This window comes from Aythya marila (assembly GCF_965140915.1).
Source record: "Aythya marila genome assembly, chromosome: 1".
Lineage (NCBI taxonomy): Eukaryota > Metazoa > Chordata > Aves > Anseriformes > Anatidae > Aythya > Aythya marila.
Window position 1 is genome coordinate 193,955,644 of NC_139042.1, and position 24,648 is coordinate 193,980,291.

Sequence of the window (24,648 nt, forward strand, 5' to 3'; positions counted from 1 at the left end):
CATGCGCTTTGTGTGCTTTGAAAGTGTCTCTGCCTGTAATGATAGAGGAGGCTTTTTTTTTTTTTTTTTTGCAAGTTTCTCCCTCCTCCCCCCTTTTTGTAACCTGTTTTTCTCTGCCACCAGTCTGTGCCTGACCCCACGTTGCTGCCTCAACCAGCCTGGGGAGGAGGGAAATCTGCATCAAGACAGGGAGATCCGTCCAGTTTGCTTTCCCTGGAAGGCTTGGACGCTTTTCTGGGAGCGGGCAGCCTCCTCTGGGAGGCTTCCCACATCGCTGCTATTGTCGGGTCCGCGTTTGGGGCCGGTGTGCTTGTGTTTCCGACTCCCGTCAAGTCCCCGTGGCGGCAGGGCGTGCCTCGCACCGCTTCAAAAGAGCCAACTCCTACAAAAGGAGAGGAGAGAGAAAAAAAAAGAAAAAAAGAAACTCAAGTAGGCTCGAACATACAAAGAGAGGGGAAAGAGAGAGAGAGAAAAGCGCCGCATACACAATGAGCTCCCACAGCCCCGGCCGCCCCCTCCCCGCTCACTTTTACCTCAGCCCCGGCCCCGCCGCGCTCCGTGAGGCTCCGTCAGGCGAGGAGGTGGAGGAGGAGGAGGGACCTTCCCCTCCCTCCCACCCCGCCACCGGGGGAAATAAATTATTCCCAGCCCTCTCGCTCCCAGCTCCGTGCCCCGCACCCCGGCAGCGGCAGGCGGGGACAGCGAGGCAAGCGCAGCCTTCGGCGGGCGCGGAGGGGCCGCCCTCGGCCGCGGACAGCCGCGGGGCCACCCCGTCCATCCCACCCCGTCCCGTCCCGTGCCGTCCCGTCCCACCTTCTCCCGTGCCGTCCCGTGCCGTCCGTCCCGTGCCGTCCCCGCGGAGCGGCGCGGAGCAGCGCGGTGGCCCCGCCGCGCCCTGGATGCCCGAGCGGCGCCGGCGGCAGCAGCATGGAGCGGCGGCGGGGGGTCCCCGGGGGCTGGCCCTGCCTGCTGCTGGCCGCCCTGGGCACCCTGCTGGCGGCCGGCCGGGCTGCCGCCCCCCCCCGGGCCCGCTTCTCGCCCTTCTTCTTCCTCTGCACCCACCACGGCGAGCTGGAGGGGGACGGCGAGCAGGGCGAGGTGCTCATCGCCCTCCACATCGCCGGCAACCCCGCCGCCTACGTGCCCGGCCACGAGTACCACGGTAGGTGGTGGGGAAGCCCCCCACTGTGGGATAGGGGTGGGAGGGGCGGCGTCCCGGCTGCGGACACGAGTTTAGGGGGAGGATAACAAAAAATATATATATATCCAGGTGGCTTTTTGCAAGCAGCCTGGAGCGGGAGAGGAGGGTCCGTGGGGTGTGCGCGGCTGGAGGCGCAAGGATGCTCCCCCCGGGCAGCCCCGCGTGGGCGAGCAGGGGGCTGCGCCGCTCGCAGCTTTCTCGCCACCTCTCCGTGCGGAAAACTTTGTGGCAAAGGGGTTTGGTTCAGGGGAGAGTGCTCCGAGGTGCAGTCCTGCTCCTTCTTCCCCCCTGCGCCTGCTTTAGGGTTTGCGGCGCTGCACAATGAGCGCGAACTTGCGGTGAGCATTCAGAAGTCAGGAAAAAGAAACGTAGATCTGTATTTCAGGCGCCTCGCTCGGAAAAAGATGCCGTGTGCTAGCCCCTGGTTAAAGCTGGAGTAAAACTCCCGACTGTGACATATTCCAGCCCAGAACTGAAGTCCTAAGTAAATCGCAGGACTTCAGAGTTACGTGGCCGCTCCGACGGGTTTCTTTTTGTTGGTGCACAGAGCACCAACACCAAACGTTCATTTGCACAAGACCTGAAGTTTTTCCCTTTGCATAGCCTTTAACAACGCACTTCTTCCTAAATCCATGCGAAACTTTGGCTTTTAAAGTACTGGTGCCCTTTTTAACTCCCCGCACACATCAATTACATCATGCTCGGTTTTTTCTTTGGAGCCCCGCATCTTCCAGCCCGTAACACGCCCTCGGACCGCTTCACTTGCATTCAACCTGCTGAGCCTTAATTCTGCTGGGGTGGGGGGTGGGAAGAAAAAAAAAAAAAAAAAAAAAGAGGCTAGAATTTCCTTCTTGACAATGCCAGACTCTGGAGGTTTTGCAGCGCGGCTCAGGCTCCTGAACAACGCTTTTTGCAGCGGTTTGCAAGCGAGGAGCCCCCTGGGGGACCCGGGGGGCTGGGGGGGGGCGCGGTGCCGCTGCGGGGAGGCTCCCGCTGGGACTGCGGGCGGCGGTGGCGGTGAGCGGGGTTTGGTGGTGAGACGGCCCCGAGGAGCGCCGGCTCCTGCAGGTGGGCAGGGGAGGGTTTCCCACCGCTGGTTTGCATCGGAGCCACCTCCTCGGCTCCTTTTTCATCCGCTCCCGGCTGTCGCGGGGTGTCCCGAGCGGTGCGGGAGCTGCTGCTGCTGCTGCTGATGGTGGTGGTGGTGATGGTGTTGATGAAGATGATGATGATGATGCCGGGTCGTGCGTGCCCAGAAGAAAGTGCAGAGGCTGAACTTGGCAGCTAACTTGCGCCTACAAGTTGAAGCTATGCCCCGACGTGAGCCAGCCTCACTCCCTGCTCATAGCTTGCAACGCTATATATATATATATATATATTTTTTTTTTTTTCTCCTATTCTGTGCATCGATTAAACACCTAAGTGTGCCAAAGCAAGGCAAGAAGCACCCCTTGCTTGCTGTGCTCGGCGCAATAGACATATCCTTCAGCCAAGCGCCCTTAGTTAGATATTTTGAAATATCTCGTTTGAGTATTTCAAAATTAAAAAATTCTCAGTGTTAAATACAGCACGAGGAAAAGAAGTTTGCGACCTGAAGAAATAATTTGAAGCAATCTGGGCTTTTATGTAGCTCAGTTTAATGATAATGGCAAGTGCCAGTGCGCACGGCAGCATTTATCATTTAAAAATCAAACTTTAAAGGTGGTCTTGTGCAAACAGAGAGGTGGAGTTTTGAATGCAGTACAGAAGCACAGGGCAAAGGCAGATTTGTAAATGTGTAAATGTAAATTCACCTGTGCAGAGGGGACATTGAGACACAGTGCTCTGACTCTTTACAAGGTCCAGGGAGGCTCTGGTTTGCACTCTGTCTCTGCTCCGCAGTCCCAGTGGCAGGGGACAGCAGCACCCAGAAGCATCAAATTCAAAGATGAGTGAATGGGGTGAAGCCATATGTCAAGGGCTGGAAGAGAAGAAATAGTGACAAAGAAACAAACAAAAAAACCACCCACCCATCCATCCACCCACCCGAAAAAACAAACAAACAAACAAAAAAACAGCTAACAACTTTCTGCTGATTAGTTTACACGCTCCTTTGGGTCCTCAGGGTGGGAGTGAAGCCACCGTGCAGCCAGCAGAGCTGTGACACTGGCTCACTTCTATCTGCCCAACTGTCCCTTGTGCTGCCTGCGCCCTGGGAGAGGAAAGGGCTCTGCTGGGGAAGATGGGGCATCAGGCAAGCACCAGGGCTTCTGCAAGTGATTTATCCGACACACTGGATCCAGCACTTTATTTCTCCATGCCTCTGAACTTCACAATTAAAATTAAGGCAATGATATTCCCTACTTTGCATAGGTAAATTGGATACTTTGGTGTTCAGTACTTCATCCCCAGCCCTTAAAAGGGCTCCCAGTTTGGCCCTATTCCTGCAATCAGTAAATATTTAAAAACGCATTGACTGATTGAATAGGAACAGAACTACTTCACACATAAATACACTCTTTTGTATACAGGGCTGATTTGATAAATTGGTAAACAGTTTTATTACCTTTGGCAGACTTTTATTCCTTGAATTAGCTTATATTAAATTTAATTAAGTCCTTGAGCTGGCAAAGCACTTATGCACTTGCTCAAATCCAAACTGACAAAGTGTGCACTTGTTTAACATAGGCACCTGCTCAGCTTCCTTCAAGCCAAGTGTGCTTAAGAGCTGGGCTGCGAGGCTTGCTCGGAGATTTGCTGTTAAATAGTAGTGCTCCTATTTTCTTTCTCCCCTGGGTTTTCCACGGTAATCTACAAAGCAGAATACAATTTCTTCAAGATTAAAAAAAAAAAAAAAAAAAAAGTACAAATTGAAAATTTTTATGCAAGTTTTGGGTTTATTTCCAATCTGCGGTCAATTTTGATCGTTCATGTCAGTTTGCCTACAGTGCTGGGAGTGTGTCCTATGATTTGCAGGCAGATAAGTACATTGGAATTGCATAAAGAAAATAAAGCATGACTGAACATTGAATCTTCACTATCCTTAATCCCAGAAACTTAAAAAATGAACGCTCAGATTTGTAGTATTAAAAAAAAAAAAAAAAAAAAGGAGGGGGGGATCCTTTACACATTATTTTTTCTTATCCCTCAAAAAAAAAAAAAAAAAAAAAAAAGGCTTTGTTGTCACTCCAAACAGTGCCCTTTTCCCAAGGTTTCATATTTAGAACTTTTAGGAACAACTTTGAACTGGCTTCCCATGATTGCTGTTAAAACTCATAATTCTACCCTTAAAATAGTTTCCTTTATTGAGACTTGAGTTTCTATTTCACTCTCCATTGTTCCTTTTTTTTTTTTTTTTTTCCCAGAACTGATTAACCTTCAGTCCCCATATGTTATCAGTTTCCATCAATGACTGTTACTATTCTTAGATATACTGTATATTGTCTGGAACCATTGCTTTGATAGGTTGTAAAAAAATGTTTTCAACTATTTTAAGTGGTAGTTATGCACTCTTTCAGCACTGATAAAAAAGTTGTTCAAAGTCTGGCCAAGTCCACCTTTGTTACTTAGCCACTGTATTTAAATAGAGATTGTGACTTGGTACCTGTTTTCATTAGGGTTACTTACATTTTTGGTACCAGGCTGATCTGCTGGATATTTTTATTGTTGATTCTGATTGTTCAGATTAATAAAAAATAAAAAACCTGTGTTGGAATCTGAGATGAAGGAGGGGGTAAGAGAAAAAATAACTGGGGAGTAAGAAGTGATACTGCTTGAGGTATGGAGAAACAGGGTTATAAGAGAGTTGCTGAGACTTGGTGATGACATCTTTTCTGTCAGTTATGCCATAGTGTAGAGAGGTTTTTGTGAGAGAGCAGAAGTTAAAAGTGCAGAGAATGTGATGTTAATGATGGTGCATGGGTAGGAGAAGAGCAGATTTTTATCCATGTTTTCCAGCATCGTTCTGAGAACTATGTCAGATTTTGAATCTTCTGCAGGATATTCTCTCAAAAGCATTTTTCTCATCTACTTATACTCTGCTCAGATATTTGGAAGAATGGAGACAGGCATATTTTTTTTTTGTTTTAAATTGCAGGAACATGTAGAAAGTTTTGCTCATGGGAGTCCAATTAGCTCCTGGGATTTATTCTGTAACTCTTAAAGGACATTTAAATTAAAAACATGACAATGGCAATAAGTAACAATGGCAAGAGATTTATTAAGAGTGGGGGATACCCTTGATCTTCATGACTCTTCTTTCCTGTCAGGTCTTTAGCAGCATCCTGCAGCGACATAAACGTTTCATAGCACATTGACATTTTCTTCTGGGGCCAGCATTTACACAAAGTCCTCATCCACCAGTGCCCGCAGAACTTGTTCTGGCTATGCTACGTTGTGGTTGGGATTTTTGTGCATAAACCAAAGTTCACAAAAGCACAACAGATGTCTAAGTATTTTGGTTTGTTCTTTACGTGGTCTGCGGTTTGAGTGTATCAGATCTGAGCCTTACTTATTGTGGTTTTGAGTGAATTTTCTTATATCTTTACCTTGGCTAACAGATTATCTCTACTTCTGAAGCTCTTGTTTGGTCCCAGAGTTCGTGTGATGTATGTTTGCAAATTTTAAAAAATTCTGCTTTGAAGATCTCTTGACCAGAACCTTGAAAGAAAAAGGTAGACAGGGTCATGATGTTTCGCTAGGGAAGAAGTTAAAATGTAATGAGTTCAGCTGTCATCATTCTCATTCCTGGGCCAAATAAGCAGTCAGCAGATGGCTCAGCCACAGATACGGTCAGACATGGGATTTATAAAAGGAGGTAGGAAGTCCACAAAGGCTTCCATGAACCCTTTCTTGCAAATTTGTAAGAGAGATGTAATCTCTGCTTAAATCCTTTCTCCCCCCATCAGGGGGTTGCTCCCCCCTGCAAAGGAGCGTTGATTGCCCCAAATAACAGAAATCATGGTCAGCACAGCGTGCCAGCCTGACCCACATTTGGCAGGTGGCATCTGACTGTAGGACAGAAATGATATGGTTGGAGTTACTGGTCTGCATGGGGCTGGGTGCGCTCAGCATGTCTGCGTGCGTTAGAAATTGCTCTTCCTCACTGCCTGAGCTGTCCCCACAGCACATCCCCCTGGACAAAAGGACTCCCACAGTGGTGAAAGGATGCAAAAGTGCTCCCTCAGTGAGGGTATTGCATGTGTTTTCTTCTTTTTGAGTTTAAAGAACATATTTTTGAACACGTATCAATGGAATTGTTGAAACCTGTCCATGGTAACAGCTTTTAGGTAGATTTTTTTTTTTTAAGTTATTTTTCTTATAAATAACTAAAAGTTGTAATTTTATATATAGATATGTATCAAGATACTATGTTCCTGTGTGCATATATAGATAGATAGATATAAGCCTTCTACTTCAGACCTAGGTTGACCAGTAAACAACTTGTGAATAGACTGCTGTGTCACACCGGCATGCAGTGCAACTCTCTAATGTTTTTGCATTGACTATTCCACCAAAACTGTGTTGCTTCCTCAGGTAGAACACAGGTGAGACTGTAGGCTGTCAACACTTCTAATTTTCCTCATTGTTCTGTTGATCTGAGTTTTTAAAGACCACTGCTTTTGAAATACTCTTGCCCTTTAATAAGTGCAATAACGCAGTATTTGCACATTGACTGATCGAGGTATGATTTTCCACCTGATGACAGACCTGACGATACAACTGAGATGTATTCAAATCCAAGCTCTATTAGCTGTGTGTGTCTCATGCCCTACAGCTGTGGTTTAGATTTGCCATGAATGTTTTCTGCGTGAAGAGGGAAGGAAGTGGCACTGTCTTACCTCTGAGAACAAGGAACCTTTCCGACCAGTCCTTGGTGTGAGAATTTCAATAGTCTCTGATGAAAGTTTCAGTCTTTTTAACATGCTTCCTTTCTTTGTGTTAGCATTTCCTGCCTTTTCATCGGGCATAAAAGGTGCATAGAGTGGAAATGTGTGTCTGGAATATTTGTGTCATTCATGTTTTTTTTTTTTTTTTGTTCCCAGTTGTGACTGGCCACTGGTATAAACATAGTGCACGCTCTTACAATGCAACTTTTACCATTGACCAAAGTCCAAGAATAGATTGCTTGTGGAAAAGACCTTCCCAAGTTCTTAGGTGATTCCTTCTTGCAAAGCCTGCTGCCTTTTCTGTTCACCCTTCCCTGGGGTCAGACCTGGAAAATTACATCCTTAGGGTGGACCACAAGGTCAGCATGGTGTGGGCTGTGTCGAGGTAATGGCATTACAGAGGTAGAAATCCCTCAGAGGCATGCCAAAGGGACCTTCTCCCAGGTCTCCCTCCACCGTGCTCAGGTCCCATCCACAGGGGACATTCCATTTTGGGAGCCTGGTATGTGGGATTTATGTGCAGGTAGCGACCTCCATGGAGACACTGGGACCCTTGGCTTCTCTCCCTCCTCCCCTTTGGGATCCTTCATCTTCCCAGGGAATCAAGATGTCCGTGACTTGCCTGGTAGTGTTCCTTCACTAGATGCTGTAGGCAATGCTCTCTGCAATAACACTGGAGCCTGGAAAGTAGGAGGTGTCTGGAAGAGCTGGACTTGAGGGGTCTGCAGAAGTTGTAGAGGAGCAGATGAGAAACTCATCTGCTTCCAGTGACTTTTATTGAAAAGCAGTAGCTGTTTTCCTGAGGTCTTTGTAAAGTCCTTATTGCCATATTTCTTCATCCTGGTGGGGACCTGGGAACAAAGCAGGCTGTTCCCAGCTTCTGTCTAGACACTTTGATATTAATATTGGTTGTGAGAGCTTCACAAGTGTCTCCTCAGGGGGTGAAATCAATGGAGCTTTCCAGCCCAAGTCTGTTGCCTGCGAGAGCCCGGCGTGACAGCAGGCAACAAATCCATCTCTCTTCAGGTGCAGGCTTTACCCTGCACTATAAGTTTCAAAAACTTCTGGTAGCATATTCATCAGTGAGTTAGCAAGGACATGATTAGCTGGCTCAGGTTGAAAGCCATTTTTCCTGTGTACGTTGGCCATGCTCTTGAAGAGGACTAGTTCACAGGTTTGCCGTATGGGTCCTGCCCCTGTGAGCTCTCTCTGCATGATAAATGCAAGTGATGAGCAGGTGATTGGCCTTTTAACATCCAAAAACAGCAGCACAACCCTCTGCGACCTCTCCCTGTGTCAGGCCCCGGGATGTGAGAAGTCATTCATCACGTCACTGGGCTTGGCGAGGTCACTGCCACTTGGTTCCACTTTTCCCACTGCTCTCCAGGACAATACAATAGATAGGAAAGAACAAGAAATATAGATAAAATTTATCTTTCTGGCTAGAAAAAGCTGTGGTTTCCAGGCTAGAATAACCTTCCAATGTTCCTGTCTCACAGGGGAAATATGCTGGTAGAGGAAACAAGCCTCCTTCCAGAATTAGACACATTCATCTGGACATGGGGTGAAATGATTATCAATACCACAAACTGCAGAAAGAAACCAAACAGCACCACTGACCCAGACAAAGATCTGGGTCTAACAAAGAGCTGCCCAGCCATGTACTGCAGCAAGCAGGCTCATTTGTGGGGTGCCAGGTCTTAAAATTAAAGATTCCCTGCTATCAAGTGCTGTAAAAAACTCTTCCTAGTATGTTTGAAATAAGGGACTTCTGGTTAAACTCCAAAGACAAACATTTTTGTAGACCAATTGCTCTGACTCTGGCCCCAAAAGACTGTAGCCTTAACATCACTCTGGATGGCACAAAGATCAAAAACCTCTGGAAAATATTTTTATGCTTTCCAATTATTATAGTTGACTTGTTGATGACTGATATCCCATCAGATGGGTTTTCAAGTTGATAGTATTCTGGTGTGAGACACAGAACTTTATAATTGGTTCATCTAGAATTGCTGTGTTTGTAATGAGTAATAAAGTAATTTAAAATTTCATTTTGAGGAGGATGAAAACTGATTGTGTAACAGTGTAAAATTTGGTATACGTTGTACGGGAAAATGGAGGGAAAGTGAAGCATTTGAAATACTTTGTTGACATTTTCAATACAAAGTTTTGAATTCTGTTTTGGAAAAGTATCTTAATTGAAAAACTGACTATGAAAAAGAAAAGAAAAAAAAAAGTTAACCACATAATCAGAAAATGAAATGAGACTTTTCTGCTTGAACAAAATTCTTTATCCCATTTTTTTGGGTTCATTGAAGATTTTCATATTGACCTAACTGATATTTTAATTTATTTTTTTGTGTTAAGCCCCTCAGTACTTCTTCTTTTATGTTAACCCAAGCTGATCTCTTTTTCTTTCTTTTTCTTTTCATTTTGGTCACTGAACCAAAAATCAAACAATTCTACTTCTGACAAGTTGACCATTTAATTTCCGGCCACTGAACAGACCTGATTCAAATAAGTAACCCTCACGACTCCCCTTGCATTTGTTCCCAAAATAAATTACAGAATAATAATTTGCTCTTTAAGGCACTGAAGTGCAGCTGGTAGCAATACTGCCATTACCAAGGTAACAAACTCGTGTTTTCTATAATGATACCTGCGGTTGCTATGTGCCTTCTGATGTATACATTGACCACATTTTCCTTTACATCTAGTCATTGTTCAGTTTTTTTCCTCACCAGAATTTTTTCCCCCAATTCAGTCTTTCAGTAAAAAAGCCTTAGAGGAGATCTATCACTTTTCTCCTTCTGGATGTCTACATTTAGAGGACATTTCTGCTTCCAAACTTGAAAACCTGTTATAATGCATCTATAGAATTGGCATCTATTTCACTAGATAAATAGGTCTTAATTTCTCTAAAATTATCTTTCTTTTATTTTTATATATCTATATATTTCCCCCCCCCCCCTCCCAGAATGATATTTACAGAGCTGCTCGCCTCAAATAGAAGCAAACTGTTCAGAGCAGACTTAGAAATTGGCATCAAGAGATGCAGGTTTATCTCATTAAGAGAAATCATCCCCAATGTTCTTCATCGCTGTGCTTTTCCTTCAGCATGTTGTCAACATGGAGTGAAAATTACAGAATTGTAATGGGGCTGTGATGGTTGTGGAGTTTGCCTCAGCCAGAGGAGATGAAAAGATGGGGGCTTGGCCAGGTCTCTCCCCAGCCTCTGGCAGCCCAGATTACTCCAATAAGCCTCTGTGGACCTTTCTACAAAAAGAGAAGGAAGTTTTGTTTCATCAAGTGGTAGCAGATGTTAGGGAGCTTTCACACCATTCATCACTGAGAGAAAGCCAGTGCTATGGCATCTGGCTGTTTTCTTAGTACAAATCGTTTTTTTTTTTTTTTTTTTTTTTTTTTTTAAAAACAACAACAAAACAAAAACCTCTAAACTGTCTTTGAGACAAGATGCTGGTGTGCTATACACTAGTTACTGTTCTTTTGGGTCTTTATCTAAAAATCCAATGTACAAGTCCCCCCAGGACCCCTTTTCCCAGCTGGTGATATTAAGAGAACAAATTCTTCTGGTATGTGCAGCAATTTCCTTCTGGGGAAAAAACAAAACAAAATAAAACAAAACAAAACAAAAAAACACCACCAACAACAAAACACACATTGAAAAATTAATTGCAGTGCAATATTTTTCCTGAATGGACATCACTGACTGCTAAGAAACACTGCTGCGTACTCATTAGTGACTTGTGCCACATCTATTAGCCTTTCATTCCAGATTCGCAAAGCTTGCACTTGTTGCACTTACCAAGTATTCTCTAGCTGCAAGCAGTCAGAAATAGGAAAGATAGATAGATAGATAGATAGATAGATAGATAGGCAGACAGACAGAAAGACAGACAGTTTCTCTAGAGCATGTTGATTTTTCATAACACGCAGCACTCATATAGTAACTATTAAGCACAGTACATCACACCTTTAGACTGGTCAAATCCCTGACAAATAAAAATCAGACATTATGTCTGACATGTTGGAAAAATTTATGAATCTATTCCTCTAAACGAACACGTGGATTGCAGTTTCTGTCTCTGCCGGGGCAGTGCTGCCTCACGGTGAGGCTGACCCCTGGTTTCTGGTGCCAAGAGGTGGATGCAGAAGGAATGAGCCGGCCTGAGGGAGTAGGCAGGGTCCTGAAAGAAACGCACAAGCTCAGTGCACATGGTGTAGCACAACATTGTGTTTTCACTAGTGCTTATCCAGTCTCTGATTCTATTTCACTACCTGTACCACCCCCAACCTCCACAACCTGTATGGAAATTTTTCCTTCCCTGCAGTTGTCCATGGCAAATGAAACAGGGACACTCCCGATTTTCTGTGGAAAATGCATGGCTTTTAGAATAGCAGCTCTGGTTTTACCCCATTCCAGGCAAGTTAGTTTGGCCCCTTCAATGCTGAAAAATAATATAATATTTATATAATATAATAAATAATATATAATATATATAAGTAATATATATATATAATATATAAAAATAATATAATATTTAAAGTTTTAAGCTAACTCTGTTAAGCAAGGCATAAAAACAACAATTTATTGAGTCTGCCCCCAGGAAGCCTAGGCAAGGTAGTGGAATTAGAAGAAAGCCTGGATTAGGGAAAGGGTGTTGACATATTTCAGAGACATTGCAGAGAATAATATTGGACATAGCTCCAGAAGGAAATATTTCTAACACAAATCTCATATCAAATACAAGTTCCTTTTGTGCTGGGGTGGTTTAGCTCATATCCTGTCTGTCTGGATAAAGAGGACTTCACTAACATAGGTATGGTATCTACAGATTGAGTGAAAAGGGACTGGGCCCTGGTTTAAAGATGCACAACATGAAGATTTTAGTGAGGTTTGATTCTTCTCCTCTTCTGTCTCTTTTGGAAAAAGCTGATCTCATTGTTCACAGAACACAGCTGGATTGACAACTTCCAGCTATTGACCCTCCCCCCAGACTGCTAGATGGATGTATCAGTAAGAAACCTGGTCAAAAGATCTGGATTAAGTTCCAGCTGTACATCACTTTGGTTCTCATCTCTTCTGCTGAATTTAACATGCGTTTGTGGTGTTCATCATGCGAAGTACTTGTAATGAATGTAAATCAGAGGGGAATCATCTTTTTTTGTGCCTTTTTTTTTTTCCCCTAATGTCAAGAGCACTGTACTTTAGTATAAAAAGAGATCAGTGCCTTTGTAATTAGCTAGACCAGAATGTGATGGCCTTTTTACTTTTGGGTGTAACTTGCTGGTACCTTCTATAGGTATTTACAGCAGGGGCAAAGTAAGAATGAATGATAAAACCACATTGAGGAACACATTCCTGTGTTCCTCCAGAACAATATGGAAATTTTTACATATGATGAAAGTATAACAGCAGGATAATAAGCTGCTTGAGCTTTCTTTTAGTTACACATTTAAGAGCATATTCCATGATACCCTTTGTCACATATCTGGATGCTTTGTTGCTTCTTCAGTCTTTCTGTTGAAGGCAATCTGATCGCTGCTGGGATAAATAGTTACACGTGTTGGGTGACTAATGATTTAGTGTTCTCTTCAGAATAGGAAGAAGAGGCAAACAAGGAAATATATGTGAGTGGGGTGGCAGAGATTTTAATATATATTTCGGGATCCTGGGTACTTAGTAACTATTTATTATGCTGACTGACTCTGTGATGGCAAGGCCTACCGTAATTCCTATCACATGCCAAAACACAGCCCAACCGCCTGGTATCTGGAAAATCTCCCTTCAGTATTTCCCAGGAAGAGTCCATTCCTGTGGCTTAGTTCTGGCTTAGTTTTTGTATTGGTGAGGGAGCCTTTTAAGTGTCACTTAACTGTTAATACCATGTGGGGAAATTAGGAATCGCTGGGAGAACTCCCAATTCCACTTACAGAAAAAGGATCCCTGTGATATACCTAAATATAAACTTCCTTAAAGGAAGTGAAGCTCATTTTTACTTTCCAAGAACACAATGCTGTTGAAGGATACAGACATAATTTAAGTTTCTGTGACTTGTTCAGGATGCGAATACCTTTTGTTGAATTTGTAGCCTGCAAAATCCTGTGTCATCCAAAAATCTACAAGACATGGAGGAAGAAAAGCATTTCTCAAAATTACAGCAGGATTTTTACATACTAACTATAAATATCTTGCAACTGTACGATTTGCTTTTAAATAAAATAAAGCTGCTTGCTGTTCTTGCAAAAATGAATTGGGAAAAGGGATTTATCTAGGGTAATTCAGTTAGATGAATGGAGAGATATGTCCATCACCACTAACGTGATGGTTATTCCTTCTAAATATAAACTTACAATATTACATATTAGAGGCTTGATTATACCGTTAAGAAGATTAGAACATTTAAACAGAAACTAAAGGCTTATGTGCCCTAAATATAAAACCAAAAGGAAAGGTTTTATATACAGCAATATCATGTTATTCAGTACTTCTGAACAAGGTATTTTCCCCATGAAAATACCTGTAAGGAGTAATCAATGCATGCTGCCTCTGGGGATAGATGAGGTGCTTGAAATCTAATCTCTTTCCAAGTGGTAATTTAAACATATACAGGTATTAATTTTAGTATATTTGGGTGTGTTTGTTGGAGCAGGCATAATGATTAGATACAATCACGTCCACAAGGGCAGTTTTGTGGATTATCCATTTTCTGTAAATTATTTGGGCCATCTTTTAATTGTAGAAAATGCGGCACATCTATTAAAAGATGTGACAGAAAGGAAAAACGGCTGATGATGCTTCTGTGATATTTCTATGAATTGGATCTATGAATTTAAAATATTTAACATATATTAAAGATTTTAGTGTCTTTTAATATTGTGCTTGACTTACACAGTGCCATCTCTAAGGACGTAGTAGCTGAATCTTTTGATGGTATTGAATTTATGACATTGAATTTAAGACTTTTGTGCTCATGTCATGAAGCTTGTTAGGTAGTGTTTAACACGTCTCCTTTTTCTTTTTTTTTTTTTTTTTTTTGAAATTCTTGTTCTTTATATCCCATTCGTTCTCCTCAGTGAAAGATTTATAGTGAGGATGGGGGAAAACCTGATCTTTTTCCAGTTATCTTCCTGATGGATAGCACTCCTTGATTTCTTTTCATGCACCTCTCACATTAGATATTCTGCACCTTAATCACAACACCATCTTACCTCCTCGATCTTTTAAGAGCAAAATCATTATGATTATAGATTAAATTAGAAATATTATCAGATATTCTGCCTCAGGGCTTGTCTTTTTTTCCCACTCAAGTCTCGCTCCCTGGACAAGCCCTGGATGGAGGAAAAAAAGTGCTTTAATTGAATCCAGTGAGGGATGCTGGACTGAAGTATTTGAAATGGCTGGTCTGTCCCAAAAGGAGCTGGTCTTAACTAACCCTCAACCCTGTTCCCCACGTGGCCTGGACATGGTCTTACTGTGCTCCAGCCTGCAGCCATGCCAATGGTGCACCATACCATTCAGGCTTCAAAACTGCAGTGTGTTAATAGTTATATGCCTACAGTTAGGAGGGAAAATCAAGGAGATATAGATGCCCAGGGAATTGGGGTGCTGAGTTTTCTGCCCAATGTTTTCTCAGGACAACTTGGGTGCCGGCTGTTCCCAAGCTTGGTTGGCCATCAGTAGCGTGTCCACTGCTGGTGCTTCCACTGGTGCTGCTTGCTGCTTGGGCTGACAGTGGCTCTTGGAGAGGAGGTTGGGTCTGACCTGAGCTAAGATGCTCTAAAATTGCCTCCCATCTTCCCCCAAAAGCTGGGTGGTGCTCCTTGGCCTCTCCTGGGGCTGTTTATGCTTTTTGTTCTACCCATCAAAATTCTTTAAAGCCACATCCTCTAAAATCTATTAAAGAAATTAACCTTGCTAGCTTGCACACATCTTCAAGAGCTGCTATACTTTAGAACCTAAACTTCCCTTTATTTATGTGATTAGGTCCACTGCATTATAATGTCCATAATATTAAAATGTCTATGTATGTGCTTATTGCTTCTGCCGCTTTACTGCTGTTCCCATTGGCAGAGTAGGACATTGTAGTAAGATCGATATGCTAAATAAATGTTCTTCACATTTCTGTGGTGTGGTTGCATTTTCTGCATGCTTATGCTTGAAAATAAATGTATTTTCCCCTGAAGCAAATTTAGGTGAACGAGCTCTTTTCGAAGGTATTCCAACTACACTGCCTGTTCTCTTCCCTTTTGAATGTATTGGTTAATTTCAATCAAATCTAAGATAAAGTTACAGGTTGTAAAGACAGCAAATACCTGAAAGCTTGATGGAAGTCATTAGGTACCAACCATCAGAAGTCAATGGCTTTTAAGCCAAAGGCTGATCTAGTGGTGTGGTGTGCTATGCAACAGTGCATTTAAAAATTAGATGATTTATTTCTATATTTTCGCTTGTCCTTTGTGGGAATTATAAGAATTTTAATGTAGCACAGAAAATCCTTTGAGATCTTCAAATTAGAAAAGTTCTGTTGAAGAAGAGAGTGCTTTTTTTTTTTTTTAACACACAAAACAATTTGTGACTATAATTGATGATATGCATATGAATCCCTTGAGTTAAATAAAGTGAATCAAATAAACAAAGTAGTTTGTCTTGCTCATATGCATTGTCACAATAAAAATAATAAAACACGTATGTAAAGTAATTAATTTGCATTAGTTTCACACACACACAAACAAAGAAACACCTGAGTGGCAATATTTAAATTTGCATATCATCCTGGGATCACTTTACACTTAATTTATTTTTTGTATGAAATTTATATTTGGGTCATATTCTCTGTGGATACAAATGGGATTGTGACTCCAGTGGGTGAAATTTTGTCAAAGTGGTCCTTGGCCTTTAGACAAATCTTTATGGTATCAAGCAAACTCAGGGTCTAATGCAATTGTAAGGAGTGGTTTTAGGCAAAAGCAGTGATACCACAGAAGCACTCTGGCTTAGGTAATGTTTAATACTTTTATAGTCCAATAAGTACAATGCTGATCAAGACACCACTTACCAATTTCTCTTCCTGCAATCTGCCTGCCCTCTGCCAACCACTGGTGTGTGATTAATTGACTGACATGAAGTCTGTTATTTACATTGCAGATATATTGTAAGTAGACTCCAGGTGAAGCTCACAGCATGCTGCATATTTACCACCATATGTTCAGGAGGTTGTGAACAGAAAAAAAGTAAGTCTAAAGCCAGAGGAGGTATTAGAGGACACAATAGAAAAGCTAATTATAAAAGCCTTCAAAAGCAGTCCCTGCTTCACCGTTTGATGTCCCAGTACGTAATTACAGAGAACTAGGAAATAGGGAAGATAATAGAAGGAAGATAATAAAGGGAAGATATAAAAAACAGGGCATGGTAGTTTGTGACAGAAGAAAGCAAAGCTCCTAAGCCATTTCTCCGTTAGCTGTTGGAGGGAAGGGAAGGCTGTGAGAGGAAGGAGGGGGCAGCCGTCCTGGACAGTGCAGCAAGGGGAGGTAGAAGCTCGGGGAGCGGGCAAACTTTGTTGGTGCCTGTTTGCTGATGAAAACTGGCATTTGGCCCTCCTGCAGAGGCTCTGCACCAGGCTGTATGCCCAGAAAGGGAGCCCTGAAGGTGGCAGCCATATTGCCCTTATGGATATTAATTTGTTCTCTTCAAGCAAGGACAGCATGGGATGAAGTCGCCCCACAGCATGCCACCCTTATTTTAAATCCCACTGTGGGCTGCCTGTGCAAGTACAAACCCTCTCTCTGCACTTGTATTATGCCACACTAGCCCACACTAATATATATTCTTCCTTGCTTTTTATATCGCTTTGAGCTAGGCACCCTCTCTGAGGATCACAGTGTGTCTTCTGTTGTTTTGTACAGTGGCCAGTGAGAGGAATTCAGTGTTACAATTTTAGATAAAGCAGAAGAAAAATGCATAACTAAGGCTTAGCTTCAAACCTACAAGTATGTTAAATCAGTATTTTTTAGAAAAATAGAGTCAGTCTGATTCCATTAGCTATATATGCAGCAGAGAGTAGGGGTTTGGGGCAGGCAGACCGTGGCCCTGGAAATGCCAGCTCACATTTCCCTGCAGCGCCTGCAGTGATGAAGTCTTCGCTTGTGCCTCAAAGGGCCTTCTCCAACACACGGCTCAATTATTTGGACAGTAAGCTGATTAGAGGATTTGAAACCAATCAGCCAAAAATGGTTGATGCAAACCTCCAAATGACATGTCAACTTATTCTCAATGAGGGCTGAGTGCAAAGAGGAGATACATTTCAAATAACAGTTCTATAAAAGTATTTAAGAATGTCTTCAGAAGGTGTTTCAGAGCAAACGGGTGAGCAGTTGGCAAATTGCTCTTTAATATACCTCTACTTCCACTCAGGCTGATGCTGGGGACTCACGTGGGTGCAGAGGTGCTCACACGCTATCCTGCCTGCCTCCCGGGGGAGGTGTGAAAGTTCTTAGGTTGAGAAGAGAAAGCAGGAAAAGAGGAATATGTTGGTTCAAAGAGAGGACAGCTTGGAAAAGGTATCAAGAAAATTAGGTGCTTAGTGTCTACTCACCTACTCTTCATTTTCCTTTAAAGAACACCCCAAAATTATTAACTGAAAAAAAAAAATCCAAATTCCCCGTTCAAAAATGTCTTTGCAAATTTTATCTCTTACTGGATTTTAAGTATGACTTTGTGATAGTTATTTAAACAAGTATGGGGTTTACTGGAACAACTTGGGTCAATGAGCATGACAGGAACAGAATTCCACAGAACTTAAACCATAAAAATTCCAGAAAAAAAAAAATTATCGTATTTTGCTGTGAGTTGTTATGGGATGATTATGTATATATTTGTCCATGGTACAGGGACAAGCTAATGTTAATGGCATAAATGTACATTTCCATACATTTATAATTACATTCTGGATGGCAAATGTTCATCGATGAAATAACCTTGCATCAAATTTATCTAACATTGCTGAAATTAATATACGCAGTATTATATTAAGTTAAATATCATCCATTAAACTTCAAAGGTCTTTTTCTATTGTTAAAATAGTCTTGTTATAGAAAGAGCATGCAACGGTAAAGAATGTCAAGAGGCTCCTATGAGGAGGGGAGGCACCTGCTTGGAAGCACAGCCTCCGCCTGCTGTTCCACACCTCTGTCACCACTGGACTGCTGGAAATAGCAAATGTGGGATGAGGACTTTGTGGGTGTGTTTAATATAGTTAAATGCTGAAAGCTAGCACTGGGATTTCTGATTGGGTTGGGGAGGTAGAGAGCTTCTTTGCATAACATTTGCATAATTTTAGATTCTCACTGTGTGCGCTGATGCCACATTCAGGGCTTTCTAGCACAGAGAAGTACAGATGAAGTTAATGGGATTCCCGATGCTCAAAATCATTGAAAAATCAGATTCTAAAAATTTCTAGGTGAAGAATCAGAAATATACACCTCTGAAGTTAGCAAACAGTTTACAAATGTCCCTGGTTTCTCACACCTTTTAATACAGCAAAAGAGTTTGTATAAGGCCTCTTCTTGTGTAAAGCCATTTCTAACTACTGTTGTATTTTGGTCTGACAATGATTACTGAGTGCACCTTAAACTCAGCTTCCATAAGACATACTGTCATCTGTAATGACAGTAGTTCTACATTCACCTCAAAGAGATTTTCCTGTCTCAGACGTTTCATAAGGACATGGAGTCTATTTTACAATGTCAAGTTTAGTGCAGAAAGAGGTGCAATATGATGAAATTCAGGTGCCTTAGAAACATTACAAAGTCAAGCAGAAGAAAATGAACTCACCTTAAGCCTGTAGAGACTTTATTGCCAATACAAAATGAAAATAGTGCACATTATACCTCCATTTATAAGTTGAAGAAATTAAGCCAAAGCCAGTGAGACAAACCCTGTGTAGTAAGACATGCTACAGTGTTTATTTCTGCACCCAGAAATTGTGCCTATTGTGGCAGAATTTGAATATAAAGAGTAAATAAAATAAATTCTCAAAAGCTTTATTTCACTAAGTAAGTCTCTGTGCTTTTCTTTCAAATGCACTGCAGTCTGTGGGGTGCCTCCTAATGTGCCTTGTAGGATGGAGGTTTTATAGGAATGGGATATGATCTAGAACTCAATGAACAAGAAAACAGCAAAGCATCTCGATGTAAGAAAGGGGCACAAGTCTTCTGCCATAGTACCAGGTGCTTACTCTTCCTTGTCAGATCATGAGCTAAGAAGGGATTTCATCCAGTGATGGGCACAGTACCAGCGGTGTCTGATCTGACACAGCTGGCAGTGTGAATCTGGGAGCGAGTCCCCAGGGGGGTCTTGTTTTCTTTATATTCACATACAGCCAGGAACCTTCCGTTTACATGAAAAAGCTTTTTTGAGTTTTCTTCTGAGACCTCCCCTGCTGCTTGGAGTTCTTCCTCCCATCTGAAGGAGGAGAAAAGCAGATTAATATTATGTGAATCTCATAGAATTTCCTTAAATGATTCTGTCCCAAGTGGGATGAGAATCAGATGACATTTACATCAGAATAATTCCTCTGCTCCGGAGTGGAGTGTAAGTGTCAACATACATGTACATTCAAGACCTGTATGGGTCTTACCTGCTCCAGGTGCCCTTTTGCAACACAAGGCACTTTCCCACACCTGCTTTTTTCTTTTACTCCTGTCCCTCTCTCCTTGAGAAAATATATGAGTTTTATCTGCTTCTAATCACAGTATTATTCTTATTACTTTGAAAGTATAGTCCATGCTTGCTTTGATAGTTTCATGTATGGTTGTCGTAACTGCATAGGATAGCGAGTTCTTAAGTGGTTATGTGAAGGTAAAATAAATTGGTGTTATTATGTCTTAGGTTTTGGGTTGTTACAATGAAGCCCCTTCACTTTCCAAAAGCACTGCTTACACTAAGAGGAGATCTCTTCTAACATCTCAGTTACTGGTGTGCCCTGCGCATGCTGGACTGGAGGAATTCTTTGAAGGTTTCTGTTGACAATAAATTGATGTATTTTATCACAATGTGAAACATGGTAAAAAATGAAACTTGCCAGCCCCGTTTGTGAGGCCATCTGTACTTCCAAATATATATATTTATATATATAGACATATAAAAATAAATAAAAGAAGCTACTAATTATAGCAAAAGGTTGTCCTTTACTAACAGAAAGAAAAATCACTTCAATCTCAGGCATTATGAGCTTCACTACATGTGGCTTTATGTCTTGAACTGGGATTATTTCTCATCTATTATGGTGCAAGTTATGAACAGTGCTTTTCCTGCAGCTGGAACACGGATGTGGATTCTCTGGTGTCTACTGATGTGGCTGTGTCAGTCTTCTCCACCTGGGGATTGAATGGGTCCTCATGTCTGTCCCATGTCAGTGATTTTTGAGAGGATTAATGGAAATGCAGTAGTTTTTAGATGTTTACCCTTTTGTCATATTTAGTTGAAATCAGCTAATGGGATCAGTCAGGGAAATATCTGTACTAAGTAATGTGTTAGGCTGCTTTCTGTATGGAAGCCAGATGTGTCCAGCATGGGGTGTTCCTGGTTTATCTGCCTTCTCTTAAATGAAGGGGAGCTGAGTACACATAGAAAAAAAGTAATGTTCAGATTTAAAAGGAAACTACAATCACAGAATCATTTAGGTTGGAAAAGACTTCAAAGGTCATCAAGTCCAACCATTAACCTAGCTCTTCCATGTCTACCACTAAACAAGCACCACATCTGCATGTCTTTGAATTCATCTTAGGTGGGTAAAAAAAACCAGCAGATTTCAAATGTGAATCTGTTCTGATGGGACATACAGAAAGGTAAGTTAGGACAAGGAAACAGGGAGAAAATCATGTGATCTACAAACTACCTCCAAGCCAATTAATACACATAGAAAGATGCTATGAACCTTGATGAAAGTCTGTGTCCAAAAGTGGAACTTTACACTTTTGTGATACTGGTGCTTCTCATGAGAGGACACTGACATAATTTGCCAATATTACCAAGTATTCAGTTGTCAGGTAAGAGACAATAGAAGAGCAAGGTCACTCTATCAAAATTGCCATGAAAACTTGCTAGCTCAGAAATAAAATCTACCCTCCCTGTCCTTTGCCATGATGACTTATTTTAATGAAAAAACTAATAATACTTTACTCAGCTGTCAAATGGCCCCAGGCAAGTGGCTGAAAAGAGTTTTACAGCCACTGTAAGGTGGGTGAGGAATACAGGAGAAGAACAGCTTTTTTATAAGAAGCAATACTGTGATCATCAGGAGAGACAGAGAGAGAGACAGGTACAGAACCTGGCCAAACAGAATGTCTGTATGTATTTAAATGCATTCTCTGAGGTGCCTGGGTTGAATGTATTGTGATGGATATACTCAGTAATAAAAAAAATGTGGTTTTAATAATTGTCCTTCATAGAGTAGAGACTGAGCTACCTTTATTTTAAGACTCATTCAGGCCATTTAAGGACACTTTCTTACTTTTTGGAGAATCATTTTCTGAGCACTTTTATCAGAGTGAAAATAATTCCACACCATCTGAAATATTTTTTCCATCAACATATACATGAAACTTTTAAAGTGCATTTTAGTTCTAGCAATATAATGAAAAACATTAACTTGTCTGATTTTAAAGGCATTTCATCCTTAGAAGTAGCTCAACTGGTAAACCAGTTGACTGCAGGTGGTTACATTTGCTAATCAGATGGATAATTATTATACATTGGTAAAAGAAAGACAGCTGCAATTGCTATAGAAGATTGTGAGGAGTTTTTTAGCATAACAATGAACAGCAGCACCTGCCTTTCCAATATGCTTTACAATTATGCTACTGGTATTATTCCCTTGACCCCCCATAGCACAGAAGGATCTAGGCAGTGCTCTAGCTATAGCTGAGAAGACAATTTCATTTCAAATAGCCCTTTGAGTTTGCTTAAAACTTTCCAATAATCTTACCTTTTTTGATCAATGTTTTTTAAAAGTTTGCTTTCATTAAAATGTTTTGCAGATGTTTGGCAGACTTGTGCATGGCTGTTTTTTAATTACTGGTTCTTGTGAAAAAAATTGTCACTTGCTGGAAGAAAACCAGGTTCCAAATCAGTATTTTCAACTTGATCGGTTTTAAACTCAGTCTTGAATGTGTGTAACTCATAGATTGCCCATGGGCACCTGCAGGTTTCTTCACTTTTGTGATTAGATCCGTGATAAGTTTGAAGGAATTTGATTTGCAAGAAAGAAGCTTAGATATGTGTAAGTCACTTGAAAGACATAGGTATGTCTTTATTGTGCTACATGTGTGGTATTTATTTGCATATTAACTTATAAATGTACACACCATTCATTTCCCATTCTCCCTTAATTTAATCTCTCCCAGTCCCTATTTTAGAATATCATCTGGGTAAATTGAACTGGCCAAGGAAGGCTGCTTGTGCTGCCCCCCACATGGCAGGTGTAAATCAACACTTGTCAATGCAAATTGCTGAGGAAATGTGTAATTGTGGAAGCTGTGCTTTCCTTGTCTTTGTAGCTACTTGCACTAGACGTTAACCATTCTTCAGGCCTGTGAGGGGAAGGCACACTGAACCCGCTATGATATGCAGAGTACTTACCTGTGTTAAGAGGAAGGAAGCCTTGAAAATGACTTCTTTTTAGCATTCTCTGCTTCACAGAAAAGCTACTTTTCCATACTTCCCCTCTACTGCTTATCAGTGTGGTGTCACCAGCTGCAATATTATTTCTTACATATAATTATTGGCTTGAAAAGTGAATCCTGATTTCTCACAAAGAACTATCTGCTTCTTTTTGCTGAAAGATAAGACCACTGGGCTGGAACAATTGTAGGAGTGGTCTTAGAGTTTTTCCACACTAGCATTTTCTGTGTCCGCTGTTTCACTTTTGCAGCTACAGTTCCCATCTTTTTTTTTTTTTTTTTAATCTGTAGCTTTTCAGAATAGTTTACAAATGGCCAGACCGCTGCCTTAAGTGCACAGAAATTGTAGCAGCTACAATTCCCCTGAGGTCCTGGCCTTAAAAGAGGCTTGCCATTCTCCTTTTACCTTTGTGTTTTCGCCCGTGGAGGCAAAAGACCATTGCTCACAACAAGCAATTGCTTGCTGATCTTGAAGAGCTACATCTCAATGCACTTCATTTTTAATACATTTGGCTTTTATTGCTGCAGGGGGGTTGTTTGTTTGTTTTGCCATTATTAAATCTGACCCAGCTATTAGATGGTGCCTTTCTTAACTGGATGAATATTTTTCTCAAATTCCTCTTAGTTCCAGTCAAATCCTTTTTTTCCCCACATTTCAAGGGGACAAAGTTATCTCCCCAGCATTGTCAGCAACATATGCAGCAAATTAAAGGGTCTCTTTGGTTTTCTTTCCATCCTTTTTCTTGTGTCTGATGAAAAAATATAGTGATGTTAGAGCCATTTTCCATTGTTCTTTCATTTGTAGTCCACTTTACATACTGAAAAACTTCCTTTTTCTGATACTGATTTGAAAGTTCAAGTTCACCTGTGCAGACACAAGTTTTGTTCCCTAATAGTTTAGGTTTTGACCCCATGCTTTTGTTCTATACACCAAGAAAATAAATTTCTTCAGGCCTTCTCTAATACAGAATAACTCTTTCTTCCCCTCTCCTCCCACTGCTGGGCTGTGCCTGACACACTCAGACTGGTGTCTTCTCCAGGGTTTATGTGGGGGCCTTGTATTGTACCACCTGTAGATGTGAATACCATTGTCCAAAAGAATTTGTACCTAGATGAAATAAAACGATATTCATATATAGAGATTTTTTTTTCCCTAAAAACAAAGCAAAACAAAACAAAACAAAACAAACAAACAAAAAAAAACACATGAACAAACAAACAAACCTGTGGGTTCTAGAAGCTTTGGAATGTTTTTTCTGTTTATCTTTGCACCCTTTATACGTGATTTTTAATTGATTTAAGTTGGTCTGTGCTCATGGGCAACCCTCTAAAAATTATTCCATCGCTCATTTGGAACACACTGACTTTTCCATGCTGGGGGAACTACATATGTGGTCAGGGAAGAAAAATGTGTTGGATGTTTGCTGTTGGAGAAATCTTGTCATTGATCCAGTTCAGCATCCAGGTGGCTGGTGTTCCTGTGGTTTGTAACCCTATAATCTATTTTTCAAAGTGATTTTATATCTCTTTGGGTACAGGTCAGAGTTTCTCTTTCTCACCATGTTACAGGTTAGTCCAAAGTGATATGAAAATGAGTATATATTGCTAACCCAAGCTATACACTTTTTGATGTCCTGCAATTTCTGAACAACTTCAACATTTTTTTCCTCCTTCTCTTTTATCTAGGGATTTTCTAATGAATTTTTATTTTATTAATTGGAAATAGAGAATCTCAAAAATATGTTTATAATCAAAACATGGATCTTATTAACGGAATCAGCATCTTATATATCTCAGCCTTTTCTAAAGAGGATTTTCATTTCCACATTTTCAATTTAAATGTTTCTAAGCACTTTGTTTTTAAAACCACTGGTGAAT

At 41.4% G+C, this 24,648-nt stretch overlaps 1 protein-coding gene across 1 annotated transcript in view; it reads left to right on the forward strand.

Moving 5' to 3' along the window:
* Positions 1-701: 701 nt before the first annotated feature.
* Positions 702-24,648, forward strand: part of RELN (reelin) — a 287,703-nt gene continuing 263,756 nt past the window's right edge. Inside the window, exon 1 of the mRNA XM_082777470.1 lies at positions 702-1,162. Within this exon, the coding sequence (XP_082633596.1) occupies positions 928-1,162 (235 nt within the window). The 5' untranslated portion in view covers positions 702-927. The remainder of the gene's footprint in view (positions 1,163-24,648) is intronic.